Source organism: Spea bombifrons, chromosome 12 (genome assembly GCF_027358695.1).
Source record: "Spea bombifrons isolate aSpeBom1 chromosome 12, aSpeBom1.2.pri, whole genome shotgun sequence".
In the NCBI taxonomy this organism is placed as follows: domain Eukaryota; kingdom Metazoa; phylum Chordata; class Amphibia; order Anura; family Pelobatidae; genus Spea; species Spea bombifrons.
Genome location: NC_071098.1, coordinates 16,384,477 through 16,397,858, shown reverse-complemented (window position 1 = coordinate 16,397,858; position 13,382 = coordinate 16,384,477). Strand labels below are relative to the sequence as shown.

The following is a 13,382-nucleotide window of genomic DNA, read 5'->3' as shown; positions in this document are numbered from 1 at the left end:
TAAAATGCACTTTTACCTAGCTATTAGTTACAAACCCCAGAAATAAAGCAGAACAATGAATGCCCAAAGGTGTCTCTTTTATGCAATAAAAAAAGGTCTTTTTATTTCTTCAGAATATGTGCACGCGAGGCACGGAACCACACTGTGTTCTCCCGTACCTCAGTTCTAGCTCCATGCAGCAGATGACCTCTTGCACTTGTAAACAAAGGGTGTAGTAGTTTCCAAAAAGCATAATTACTGAAGTGCAATAACAGCTTTGTGCATGTACAACTAGAGGAAGGACAATAGAAAAGTGCCATCAAAACCGTGTTATGAAAAGACTCCAAAAGAAATATCATCAGAGCAGGCCTTGCTGAATGCGACTTAGCATGCTTTTGACTTTTCTCTCGACGCGCAGGATGCGTGCCTTGCGGAACAGGTTTCCCGTCAGCGCCCGGCTACTCTGGAGGTCTCGCAGGAGCAGAGTGAGATGAGCACTGATTTTCTCATGGTTCCATCCACCCGCATTGGCCCGTAGTTCTCGAAGAATCAGAGCCCAGTGACGGGAGGCATCAGCCCCTTCCGTGAGAGAAACCAGCACCCGAACATCGCCAAGAGACTGCAGATCACGGAGTCCGCTGTCCGACAGCTCATTAAAATACAGACTGTCGAGAGATAAGCACATAATATATTATATCTGAACTGAAATCACACTTTAAAATACATCGTTCTAATCACAACCAAGGACAAACAATACTGATCCGAAGTACACACAATCGTACGCACTTTGCGGATACACAATTATGAAAGTTGGTATTGCTTGCCTTCACTGCTTAAACTATGCTACAAAATATCACCCTATGCCTTCATAAACCTGCAGATATTTGGCAAAATTGCAAAATCGTATTTAGTTAGGATATATGGTCTACAATTTTCCTCGGTTACACATTATTGTCTTGTAATCAAAAAATTCTCCCACACACTCTAAAGTTAAATGTTCGGGATTATGGAAAAAATGAAACAAATACAGTTCATTGTAAAATTATGAATATTATACACAAGTTCAAAAAAAATTCATGTTCATGTTCATGTCTGAATAGTCATGTTATACAGAAGAGAGACTCACTGGACTCTGCCGAGCGTAGGGTGGCGTGCAGCTTCCTCCCCGAGCCTCAGAGCAGCCTTGTCATGGATCCCATTGTAGGCCAGGTTCAGTTCCTGCAGGTGTTGGTTTTCCCCCAGGTGTGAAGCCAGCACCTCTGCCCCTTCATCCCCCAAATCCGTGTGCAGAAGGGATAGGTGTGTGAGGGAACGGTTTCCTGCTAGCGCCTCTGCCAGCAAGCGAGCGCCCTCTGGTTTTAGAGGATTATTACACAATCTAGGGGTATGAACAATTATGTTATACGCAGGAGGGAGATATATTTGGAAGAAAAATCATATATAATAGCAAAATCTTGATAAAAAAGAATAGTAGAGGTAAATACAACACATCCTGAGAAGAAGAGTAGCTGTGTCACTTTGTGTGTTTTGCCTTAGAATTAAACTGTCAGAGAGCTATATCCTGTTTTTCTATAAATTATAATGACCGCACCAGGGTAACAGAACAGAAATATATCTATATGCTCACCAACTACTATCAGCATTAAACCCAACGGAAGAACCCACAGCTGATAAAGTGGAAGAAGAAAGAAGGCAGAAGAACTAGGAGAGGCAAGAAAAGAAGTTGAGCTTTGGAAAACAAGAAGAAACCTTCTCGGTCGGCAGAGAAGGTAGGGAGACATAGACAGAGCGTGAGCGTGCGAGAGAGGGAATGAGAGTAACGAAAGCAAACACGGTGGTTTTGAATTTTTTTCTGATGGGGTCGTCTTATATTGAGGCCTTTTCTTTTTTTTCTTAAGAGCCAACGTCGTCTTATAATCAAGCAAATGTGGTATTATTGAACATGCTGATCAGTGCCAGCCCCGTGCAGAACCTCGTCCTGTTCCTCACCGCAGATTGGTAATAGCGCAGTCTGGATGTAACAGAACCTCTTTCAATTCCCTGCAGGAGTCTGGTCCCAACGCGTTCATCTGCAAACTGGAAGAATGAAGACAGATCACAATATCGTTTAGATACATGCTCTTTAACCATATAAATGCTGACTATAGTCACTCAATTTTGTTAAAATAATGCTCTTGATATTGTTAACTTCTAAATCATAAAAGTATTGCTTTAGCCCAATCCTCAAAGTACAAGACCAGAACATAGAAATTATTTCTCCAAAATTGAAGTCCAAATTATTAGGAGGACGTTGAGGACAAGATTAGTAATTCACTAAATGATGGATTTGCAAGCCACTGCGAACTGCACCCTTAGGAGGATCTGAGCTGGCCATGATTTTCAAGAAATATTAACTATGCCATGTGCAGGGCCAATACAACACAGCAGAATTAGCTCACTAGGGATGGCCCTTCACAAACAATACAATGTCAGGAATTGAACTGCTAATCGATCATGCAAACACTACATAAATCAAGCTAAAAAGGAACGCAATATAGGGAGGAAAACCTTAGTAATGTCCTCAAGGTGTAATATGTGCAAACTAAAAATGCTTGAAAAACTTCAGAATTTAAAACATTCAGAGACAAACAGATGTCGGATGAAAAACTCTCAGTAACAATTTAAAGGGAATTTTCACAGAAATTTCATTAATGTTTCAACACGTATGATTGTTTTCAGGAAGGTGCCATACTATACTTTATTCTGTAAGATTCTGTTAAATCTCATGTATAACTACCATTTTTTTCGGTAGTTTCTCGGTAGTTTTTCGGGACATACAGTTAGTGGGTAACTGAATGGATATTAGAGCATGCATTGTTTAGCTACTGGAGTTAGAAAGAGATGTGTTTCGTATCCCCCCTCTGCTGCCTGCCTTTACTGAAACCAGGGAGTATTATTACCTCCCCGCGCATGCTCAGTAAGAGCTTTTATTGCAGTTTAGTTAACCAGCAGCCAATCACATGTGTTGTTTCATACAGCGCCATCATATTCCAGAGCGCTGTACAATGAGTGAACAGGACATAAAAAGAAGTAAGTAACATAACAATGCGACTAAATGTAAGGAGTACGTTAGCAAAACATCAGAGTTCAGATGCAGAGTCCTACTGAACATGTGCAAGAAACACGTTCAATAAGATAGAAAAACTTCAATAACTAAAGACTGCCTGCACTGCATGCAAAAACTCCAGTATGAATTTAGCACTAAAAGGACCTTCTGGTATCCCTGACATCATTATTAAAGAAGATTGTGTATTAAAGTACTTTGTGTGTAACCCTAACCCTCTGTGAGTACTTTAATATTCTTCCAAAGGGCGGGGGGGCTACTGACACAGAATCTACCTTCTTCCTCCGTGAGCCGACATTGCTTGCCCCCTTGGAGGCAGGCAGTGCTTGCATTAAAATCACTGGGAAGACCTTGCGTATGAGCACTGGGGTCCTGAACACTATGTTCACCAGAGCTGGAGCTGACTTGAAGAGTAGCATTAAGCTGTGGGGTGGGGAAAGGGCAAATGTATTTGCAAAATGGAACACGACAATTTAAAGGGGACCATGCAACTCATATGCATTATAGTGCATATGACGTCTGGAGTGTCCTTTTAAATAAGGTTGGGGTGCTCCTTTAAGCAAGCATTTACTCTATATCGTTAAAAGTTAAATGTAAAACCAAAAAAAGTCTAAAATAAATACAATTGTGCCATTAACTTTTTTGGGCCAACTCTCTCAAAGGAGGAGGATGCCAGGGTCTCTCCTTTACAGAAAACTTTTTGACAAGGATTATTTGAAACCTGAAATGGTGTGTTTCTGAACCTCTAAATAAAGTGATTTCATTAAGTCCTACTCACTTTACAGTCTGGCACTTTCGTAGTACAGTGGTCAACGTGCGGATGGCATCTGGATCCAGGTGGCATGAACTGAGGTTTGCCTCAAACAGAGGCTTTTTGATGCCACCCATTACTGTAGCTACAACAGTGCACTTAAGGGGTGTCATACGCACGGTGGACAGGTCAAGATCCTGCAGCGAAGTTACCAATCCGGCAGTGAACCCCTCATTCTGAAACTCATACAAGAAGAACAGAAAGTCCATGAGCTCAGAGGGAGGCAGCCTCTTTAAACTGCAGCGTAAAAGATGCTTTTTGAGAGCCCGTGTAATCTCAAGTGCCGACAGGTTCATGATGGAACAGCCCAGCTGATCTAACAAGGCTCGATTCTGACGAGACAGCAATCCAGCCATAAAAATAGGGAACAACTCAAATGCCTCCGGCTTGCCAACTTCTTCTTCGACAAAGAGTGGTGATGGACCCTCCACACCTAGGATGCTAGAATTTATTTGATCTAGTACGTCATCATTATAAGAATCCTCCTCCCTGAACATTTCCACGGTCATTGTTTGGGCAATGTTCTCTCGGCTTTGCCCGGTAACTCTGCCAAACAGCCTCGGAACAACGCGTAATAAATTGAAAAGTGCAAACACTCGCAGAGGGAGGAACTTTGACAGGACATTGACAACCGCGACCACATCCTCTCCGGCCTTGCTAATTATCTCAGAGACCTCTTTCCCGAGACGTTGCAGAGTGGTTTTGTTCTCTCCCAGCACTACGTAGAGTGCAGCAAGATATTCCTGCATCGCAGGTATTGTGAACACAAAAAAGTTCTCACGGCCTGGCTGGACACAAGGCGTTATAAAGAAACGGAAAGCGTCAGAGCGGAAGACATTGAGAAGATTTACTTCCTCCTCGCTATTCAATTCCACATGAAAACAGCGGGCAAGGTCTGCTTCTGTGAAGCGAATACGACGGGAGCGGCAACCCTCGTAGGCCAGCTTTCCCACAGTGCGTGCAACGTAGCGCATAAGGGAGATCTTAGTGGGGTGCGTGATGTCCAGGACCTCACCTGCAAAGTTCAGACGCAGGAAGCTGGTGTATATACTAGTCAAAGTCCTTACAGGCTCGCCAGGCTTAGTATAGTAGAGCAGATGTAATGTGGCACAGGTTAACCAGCAATAGGAAGGTAAGAAACAGGCTGCAGATAGCTGACTGTGGTGTTCTAAGTTGCGAGATAACATTTCGGCCAAGTTCTCCGTCTCCCGTGGATCTGCATCACCGCGTCCCAGTCGTACATGGAAGTACATCTTCTGTAGCTCCGTGTCTAAAAAGCCACAAATCTCAGCATAGCGCCCTACGTACTTTCCAGGGATGCGATTCAATGCAGAAGGACGAGTGGTAACTAGTACACAAGCCTTGCAAAAGAAAAATAGTGTTATGTTCATTTAAAAATGCAAATGCGAAGACTGAATACTACAATACACACACACACAAACATTTTGACACTTAAAATGGTCAACAATAAATATATTACAAAAAATATAGAAAGCTATGTAACGAAGGTATTTTGCAATCTTCCACATAAAAGTCCAACTTATTTCACAACACTGCCGCCAATTCCCTTCAGCCGCTGTTATGTTTTCCTGTCTTAAAAAACATTTTCTAGCTCTTTATTTGCAGCACACTAGTTGTTGTGACAGCTTAAGGTGAGACTTTTACTTCAGTTAAATTGGCATCAGTGGAAATAGGTGGCAATATCATATTTAATCAATGTCCTGTCCTGAATTTATCTGCTTACGCCGCTCTAACAAAGGAGGCCTGAACAACAACCAACAGAATGGAGAAAACACAGAGGAGATGCTGCTCCTTACGCTGTGCAATCAATGAAATAATGAAATCATTAAAGGATATCGGGTCAGCAACCTAAAAAACAAATAGCAGATTCCACATAATACAGTAGCCCGATACGGCATAATACAGAACATAATACTTTTAACTTGTACGGGCTTACAGATTTATCATTTTTCTGCGTTCACTTTGACAGCCCGCTCACACACGCTCCAGAACGTGTCTAGGCAGGCAACCCAGTATAATGAACAAGCTGCAGGCAGTGCTCCTCTCAATGATACCAGCAATAAAACATGACATTACCGTCCCTTTAGGAAGGAGAATGTTAAACACTGAAGCGAGAAGGGACTGAAGTTACGTTTACTCCCAGAGCTGGAGGAGAAACCCTCAATTATGCAGCAGTATAACGAACGACGATTTGGATTTTGAAGGTCGTATGAGTTCTCCATCAAGTCCACATTTTACAGGGAGGAAGCAGGAATATTCAAAGAATAATTAAAATATTTTAGTAGGCTAGGTACAACAAGACCAGCACTGGACATGAGCAGCGGCAACGTATCAAATCTGAATGTGGATAAGATTCTCCCCATCTTCCCCTCTTTTTAAAATAATAACCCCCACCTAACTCTCACCTCTGGAAGGAGGTACCCTCTCAGCAAATTCACCAAGATAGCTGAAGGCGGAAGAGGTTCGTTTGGGTCACTACACAGCTCTGTACTGGCCATCCTGAAATCTAAGTTCATCCACTCCAGACTGTTCAGTATGAACAGCACACCAGGATACACAGAAAGTGACGGTAACATTTCCCGCAGGTGGTGGTATTTCTTTGAGATTAGACGGGACAATGATACCGGTACAGTAACCTGAGACAGATCCTCACACGACAAAGGGATTATCAACTGGAACTCATTCCTCCGTCCATTGCACCAGTCTAGAACCAGCTTCCGGATTAAGGTACTTTTACCTGTGCCCACAGTGCCATACAGCACCACATTGCGGACAGGCTGCCCAGAGGCATCTGCCTGAAACAACTGTGAGACAGAAACACTACTTCGGCACACAGGGCTCCGCAAGGAGATATCAGATTCAGGGCGCAGAATCTCATCCAAGGTGCTTTCACGGATAACTGGGTCTACATGGATGGAATCCAGTGCAAAAGAAGGTCCAAAATGGCGCTCCTCATTGGGTAAACAGCTGAACCACGCAGACAGACGCTGACGGTGCTGCTGAATTGGATCTGCAAAAGGATAGCAGATTTGATATATTAACTAAGGTCACATAATACAAATGTGTCAAAGGTCTCAGCCATTCATCAATGACCATGTTCTTATTCACTTGTAAAATATCCTTCTCAGGTTATGCTTCCACTTGCTAAGAGAGACAAGGTAATCTTGCCCCATAATGTTGTCTAGAAAGCTTGCAGGCACAGTGTATCATTTTGTCGATAATAATTTTATAGCATTTACACAGAACTTGTGTTTTCCACCTCGCTGCATTCACTACGTTATGAAAGCCCAAGTTTACACTTCATAATGAGCAGCAAATGGTTTAAGATAAATCAACTCACCAACTATGCAGTTGAGTGAATACGTCTCAACTGCGGCAAGTTCTTAAACTACTGTAAATGAAATTAGTACTCATGCAACGTTTAAAAAGGTGACTTGTGGGAAAGCGTGCTTTACATATTATAGTATCTTATTAATTCACATTATTTCCCTATGAAAGCGTAGCACAGAATGTTGAGGGATTGCTACCTTTTGCTGCCTCACTCATACAACGCCGGGATGTAAACCGCTCAAAAAATCCACGAGACCTGGAAATAAGGAAACCATGGAACTGAGGTGTGAAAAAGATTGAGAGCCAAGACGGTGCCCCCCAAAAAACGCACTCTTCACCGGGCAAACATATCTATAGAAGAAATCTAGAACTCACGTGCAAGAGGATTTGTTGTGCAGAGAATGGTATGTACGTTTCTTAAGGAATCCGTCTAGAGCAAAAAACAGAATGTGAGAGACAGACAGAAAGGAAAAGAGACAGACTGACAACACAACCAACATGTCCTACCTGTTTGGGGGAGCAGACCCTTCTTCCTTACCCATATCCTCACCGGGGACAAAGAACGAGGACACTGCATGGTCCCACAAAGAAGGTAACAATGGTAGATCTAAATGTAAAACACAAAATACACATAAACTTTACAGGTGACCCCGGAAATCTAGCGTGCCGCAGCAGACTATAGTCTATCAGTGGCTCTTAAATAGAAACTTGCGAGACTCTGCTATTATCAGAAAATGATACAATTTCCTATAATTACACACAAACCAAAAGATGATGTGACCAGTATTTTGTTCACATACAGCTGAATATAACGGATTCCCAGCCCTGTAGTACCGTAGCTATCATTGTCAAACATGTCTCTGTGACATGTAAGTTAGGTTACCTGGAGAAGGTATCGCTCTTTGGACACTGGTCCATAAACAGAAGGAAGGAACCCCGTTCTATCTTTCACACTGGACCAGGAGTCTTTCCCTCTAACACGGACGTACCGCAATTCAGGGATTCTTCACACCTATTAGGTCAGACGGGTATGGGTGCGGTGATCACATTGTTTTGGGCTTAAAGGGAAACACCCAGCAGGTGACAGGCGAGGTATATGCACGTCGCTTGCTACCACTCCCAGATGGGAAGACAAAAACCATACTGGTCACACAAGACGAGGAATAATAATTACTGTTTTGGGGTAAAAATGAAAGCGTTCACGTAAGAACAGACGGTTACAGCGAGGATTAATGACAGGGGAGATGGAAGCGTCTGCTACATGCCAGGGGAAGCCAAAAATATTTTGGATGTCTGCAGTTTTTAGAAGCTCTGTCTCTTCGGAAATAGACAGCTAAGAGCTGAGCATCATACTAAAGAGTCAAACAGTCACAAGCGTTACCAGCCAGACAGCTACAGCTCTACAATAATTCACCGGCAGCCAAACTTTACTGCCACAGGTAAGCTCCTTCCTTCAGCCAACCCGGCTTAGGGTGATATGAGTTGCAGTCCACCAGCTGCTGAGATGCAGCCGTTGCATAGCGACCACTGGATGTGCCCGGGGGTCCTGATCATCTATTACCCCGATATTCTCTTCCATAAACACCCCAATGCGATCAACAGAGTAACACTCCCCTTACATACACTGCGCGCACTGTGCACCAACTGCTTATCCCCCATCACAAGGCCGGGCGGCACTATCCACCAGCAGCCGGACTCGGGTCACTTTGGCGAGTTCTGCAGCCACGCTGCGCGATGTTTGTGGCCGCCACCTGCCGAGCGGTGACACGCAGGGGGCGGCAGGTGGGGTGAGACAACGTGCCGGCGCTGCGTTACCATCTGCTGCTGTGGCGGGAGCTCCTCCGTGCACTTGCGGGAGGTTACAGTCCGGATCGGGAAGAACCGACTGTGTAACTTCGGGAGATCCCGCCCCTCACTCAAACGGAAAGGTTCTCTGCCAGGGAGGCGAGGCGAAGTGATGCGGCAGGGCAGGGCATTGCTGCCGGGTATCAGTGCGGACTGAATGCGGAAGACAGGAAGAGCTCGGTACCGCAAACAACCCGAAAACCGGTGCCGAAGAAATACATTCACCGAGCAAAGGACAGACTAAAGCTGCAGCCAGGGCTGATGTTATTAAAAAGTTAACAGGCAAGTCCAGATCAAACATGGCTGTCTGTATTACTGAATAAAGAACAACTACTTCAACTCTCAAAACGAAAGTGCCGGGCCAGAGCCGGGGATAACCCGGGGAACGGTGACGGCTTCGTAAGGGGAATAAGGGCGACCACTAAAGTCTTTTAGGAGAGTTGGAGGCCTGAATCACCACCACCCGTCCCGCCACAATGAGCCACGTCGTGTGGCATCCACCAAAATCAAAATGTCCATGTTCAGTGTCCATGACGTTGTTTTTCTGGTATTGCATAAAAATATCAAATACAAAAATTCAGCCAGATGCACAGAAAACCGCACATTCATGAGGGAAACGCGCAAAAAATATCATGATGTAATATCATGGCTTTCCCACCAAAAACATCCCAAATTATTATCATTATCTTTTATTTATATAGCGCCAACAGTTTACGCAGCGCTTAATACAATACATATATTCAAGGGGTATGACAAGACGAGAATTGTCAGACTAAGACAAAGCGATACATTAGATGGATCCTAATGGGGGGGACGAATGAGAGGGCAGCCATGTTATTCTATGCAGATCGGTACAGCCATGCTCAACCCTTACTGCCTTCAGCAACCTAATGCCGATCCCAATAACACATTTTTTTACCCAATTAGGGCCGACACAACTTTTTATGACATTTATCTTGGTTGCTGCCCTTGGTCTGACCCAGGATAGTGCGTCCAGCCCACCCCCCATAGCTACAATGGGGCTCCTTGACTTGAAGACCTGCCTTTAAAGCAGTCATAGTGTAAACTGCCCTGTTGGGGAGATATCCCTTGTAACTGGCACATTGAGCAGCGGCACAGCAAGGTGGCGTTCTGCTCCCCAGTCTTGCGGCAAGAGGGCTGATGCCCCTCTGGACCTGCCGCCCCGATGGAAGTTAGTCACCATTGTTAGTCTTCCAAAAGTTGAAGTGGTGCTAGATTATTACATCCATCTTGAAAACACCATAGTAAGGCTTGAAATAGAAACATCGAGAGTAAGAAAACAATGAGTCGTTTTATAACTTCTAGTGGCAATATATGGTTCAGTAATAAAAGCTCTGGTCAGATCTCAGGGGGGCAATAGGACCTAATCACCATGGACACTTTGAAAATCTATGCAGGAACTGCATTAGAATTATCATAAACAGTCACCTCAATGTGGTGTCTGAGCAGAAAAGGTCACCCAAAATCTGACATGACTGAAAACAATGGCAGCCCCAAGGCTGGTACAAAATTAGATAAAACTAGGTTTTTGCTAGTGGTAGCCTACATTACTGTATACAGCGCTGTGTTTTATGCTCAAAATATCATTTATGTTTTGTTAGCAACAAGCTCCTCTTGAGGTTGTCGAGTTATCGTGTAAGGGCAGTGTGCACTGTAGATTTTGAGCCTAAAGGAAATAGACTGATTCACTCTAATACACGTTTAACCCAGGGGCACTGTTTAGAATAGTTTTGAATTGAAGCCCTTAAAGACCAGGTTGTTTTTTATTTTTTGTGCCCTTCGTGACCAAGGCTGTTTTAAAACTTTTGCAGTGCTTGTGGTTAGCGGTAATTTTCTCCTCTCCCATTTAGCGTACCCACACAAGTTGATCATATATTTGATCCCTATCATCTTATTTTCTACAACAAAAAAAACTACGATGAAATTTTTTTTTAAAAAGCACTTTTTCTCGAAAAATATTTTACTCATCTACAAAAACTAAAGAACAAACCTGCTAAATAGATTCAACTATTTATGCTGAGTTTATAAATACCCAATGTTTTTTTGCTTCTTTTTGCAAGTTATAGGGCAATAAGTACAAGTAGCGTTTGGCCATTTCAAAACCATTTCCCCCCCAAATCTGGTCATTCTGCCTCATGTGTTATTTGCGACATCTTTGAAGCTGGCCAATGCAATTTACCCCCACCATATATTTTTGAAAACTAGGCACCCCAAGATATTTCAAATGCTTGGATGTTAACCTGTTCCCTTTGCCAAAATTTGTGGTAGCAATCTTTTTGGTATTGTTTTTCACACAAATTGTACTTTAGGTACCCCAATATGTGTTCCCTAACATCTCCGAAGTACAGTGATACCACCCATGCATGGGTTTGTCTGGATGTTTAGGGCTAAAAGGCCACATTTGGTAAGTGTGTTTTTTTCATTTTGGTCACTATGTGGCAATGCCCTATTTGAGACATCTTTGAACCTGGCCACTCCAATTTACCAATCATAGGGGTAGACAACCCTTGGGTATTTGAAATGCTAGTATTTTAACTCCATATCAGGCAAAATTTCTAACAGTGGTGCTTGTGACCACTCTCTGGAGTGGTCACACAGCATCCTAGGGGGGTTTCAGTGTTTAAGCTTAGGAGGCGATTGGTGAAAATGTCCGCAATGAACCCTTTTCATGCCTATCCATAGTTAAAATTATTGTGTGTCTGAGTGTCAGTGTACAATAAATGTGTGTCAGTATACAGGGTTAGAATTAGTGTGTGTGGGGGGTGACAGTGTACAAGTTAAACTGTGTAGGTGTCAGTGTAGTGTTAGACTGCATGTGACAATGCATGTTGTTTGTGTGCGTGATGGGAGTGTCAGTGTGCGGTGTTAGAACATCAAGGTACAGTGCTACAATGAGTGTAGGTGTGTTAGTGTACAGTGCCAGACTGTGTGTGCTGTCAATGTACAGTGTTAGACTATGTGTGTTAGTATACAATGTGGTGTGTATGGTGTTGAGCGAGTGGTTATGGGCGTGTCAGTGTATAGTGTTAAATGTATAGTGTTGTTTGTCAGTGTATGGTGTAGAACATGTTTTACCATATGGTGTTAGGCTGCATGTGTTTGCATATAGTGTTAGAGTGTATGAACCAGGAATGTGGTGCAGCCTAGGGCAGCGCCCCAGCTATCCCCTCCTTATATCTATTTCCTCTGTGCAGGGGCATACCTACAGTATTTGTAGTATTTGGCACCTGGGGCAGATCCTGTCTTTGGAACTCCCTCACAAACTTTAAAACGTAAAGACACCCACAAAAAATTAATGTTGGCAAGAATATTTATTTCACAAATTTGTAAACTCTATGTCAAATGGAAAATGTAAATTATTAACTTATAAATAACATTTACTGAACACATATGGTACAGCATAACTCCTATCACTATATAAGGAGCCAGACATTGATGGTGGTACAGCGTAACTCTTATCAGTATACACTGAGCAGGACATTGACAGTAGTGCAGCATAACCTCCATTACTATACTGTATACTAAAGCCAGACATTGACGTGGTAGGCTTCTAGCAGCAGACAGTATAACCCGTCTCTGGAAGGGTGCACACTGGGCCCTATTGGGAATGAAAGGCAGTTCTGGAAATACTTGAACATCAGCTCCACATATTTTAAAGCGTGGTTAAGCTCATGTGCCCAAACACCATATCAGGGGTTTAATTATAAACCACAGGGCCCCCCTACTTCACAAGCAATATTCCCACAGTGCTACCTTTGTCCCAGCTTGTCTGTGCCATCTTTGCCCCTAAGCAGCTTGTCTGTGTCATGTCCCCTAAAGAGCCTGCCTGTGTGATCTCTGTCCCTTAAACAGCCTGCCGGTGCCACCCCTGCCCTGAAACAACCTTATAGACTCTTCAACGCTTGCCCTCATTCTGTATTTCATCTTTGATATCCTGCCATCTACCTACATGCCTAGTGGGCATCTTTTGCTCCTTTAACAGCTGCTGCTCTGTCTAGGCTAAATGCCTTCCCCATATTTTAAAAACTTCCCACCACCTTATTTCACCAAGCTTCAGCTCTCCACAATATTAAAAGTAAAATACGTTTTTATTGTAGCACCACAGCAATCCACATACTTTGACTTGAAATGACAAGACAGATTGCACTTACCTCCTCCCCTGATAATATCTTTATGACCACCCACTCCCTACTACTTGTTAGACTGTAAGCTCTATGGGACAGGGACCTCCTTCCCTAATATATTCATACCTACCTTCCCCCGATCAAAATT

At 43.4% G+C, this 13,382-nt stretch overlaps 1 protein-coding gene across 1 annotated transcript; it reads right to left on the bottom strand.

The window, feature by feature from the left end:
- Positions 1–76: 76 nt before the first annotated feature.
- On the bottom strand, positions 77–9,174 carry NLRX1 (NLR family member X1). Its single transcript, XM_053452368.1, has 9 exons — positions 9,060–9,174; positions 7,752–7,851; positions 7,620–7,674; positions 7,442–7,500; positions 6,320–6,924; positions 3,861–5,254; positions 1,969–2,055; positions 1,106–1,357; positions 77–644 (listed from the first exon to the last, which is right to left on the bottom strand). The coding sequence occupies exons 1-9, from the start codon at positions 9,060–9,062 to the stop codon at positions 338–340; spliced, it is 2,862 nt and encodes a 953-aa protein (XP_053308343.1). The 5' UTR covers positions 9,063–9,174; the 3' UTR covers positions 77–337.
- Between the last annotated feature and the right edge of the window lie 4,208 nt (positions 9,175–13,382).

Bases quoted from the DNA above. Each gene is read 5' to 3' on its own strand.
- NLRX1 (XM_053452368.1), bottom strand. The intron at 6,925-7,441 runs GTAGCAATCCCT...ATCCTTTTGCAG, and splicing joins TATGAGTGAGGCAGCAAAAG to ATCCAATTCAGCAGCACCGT. The intron at 2,056-3,860 runs GTGAGTAGGACT...TCATTCTTCCAG, and splicing joins CGAAAGTGCCAGACTGTAAA to TTTGCAGATGAACGCGTTGG.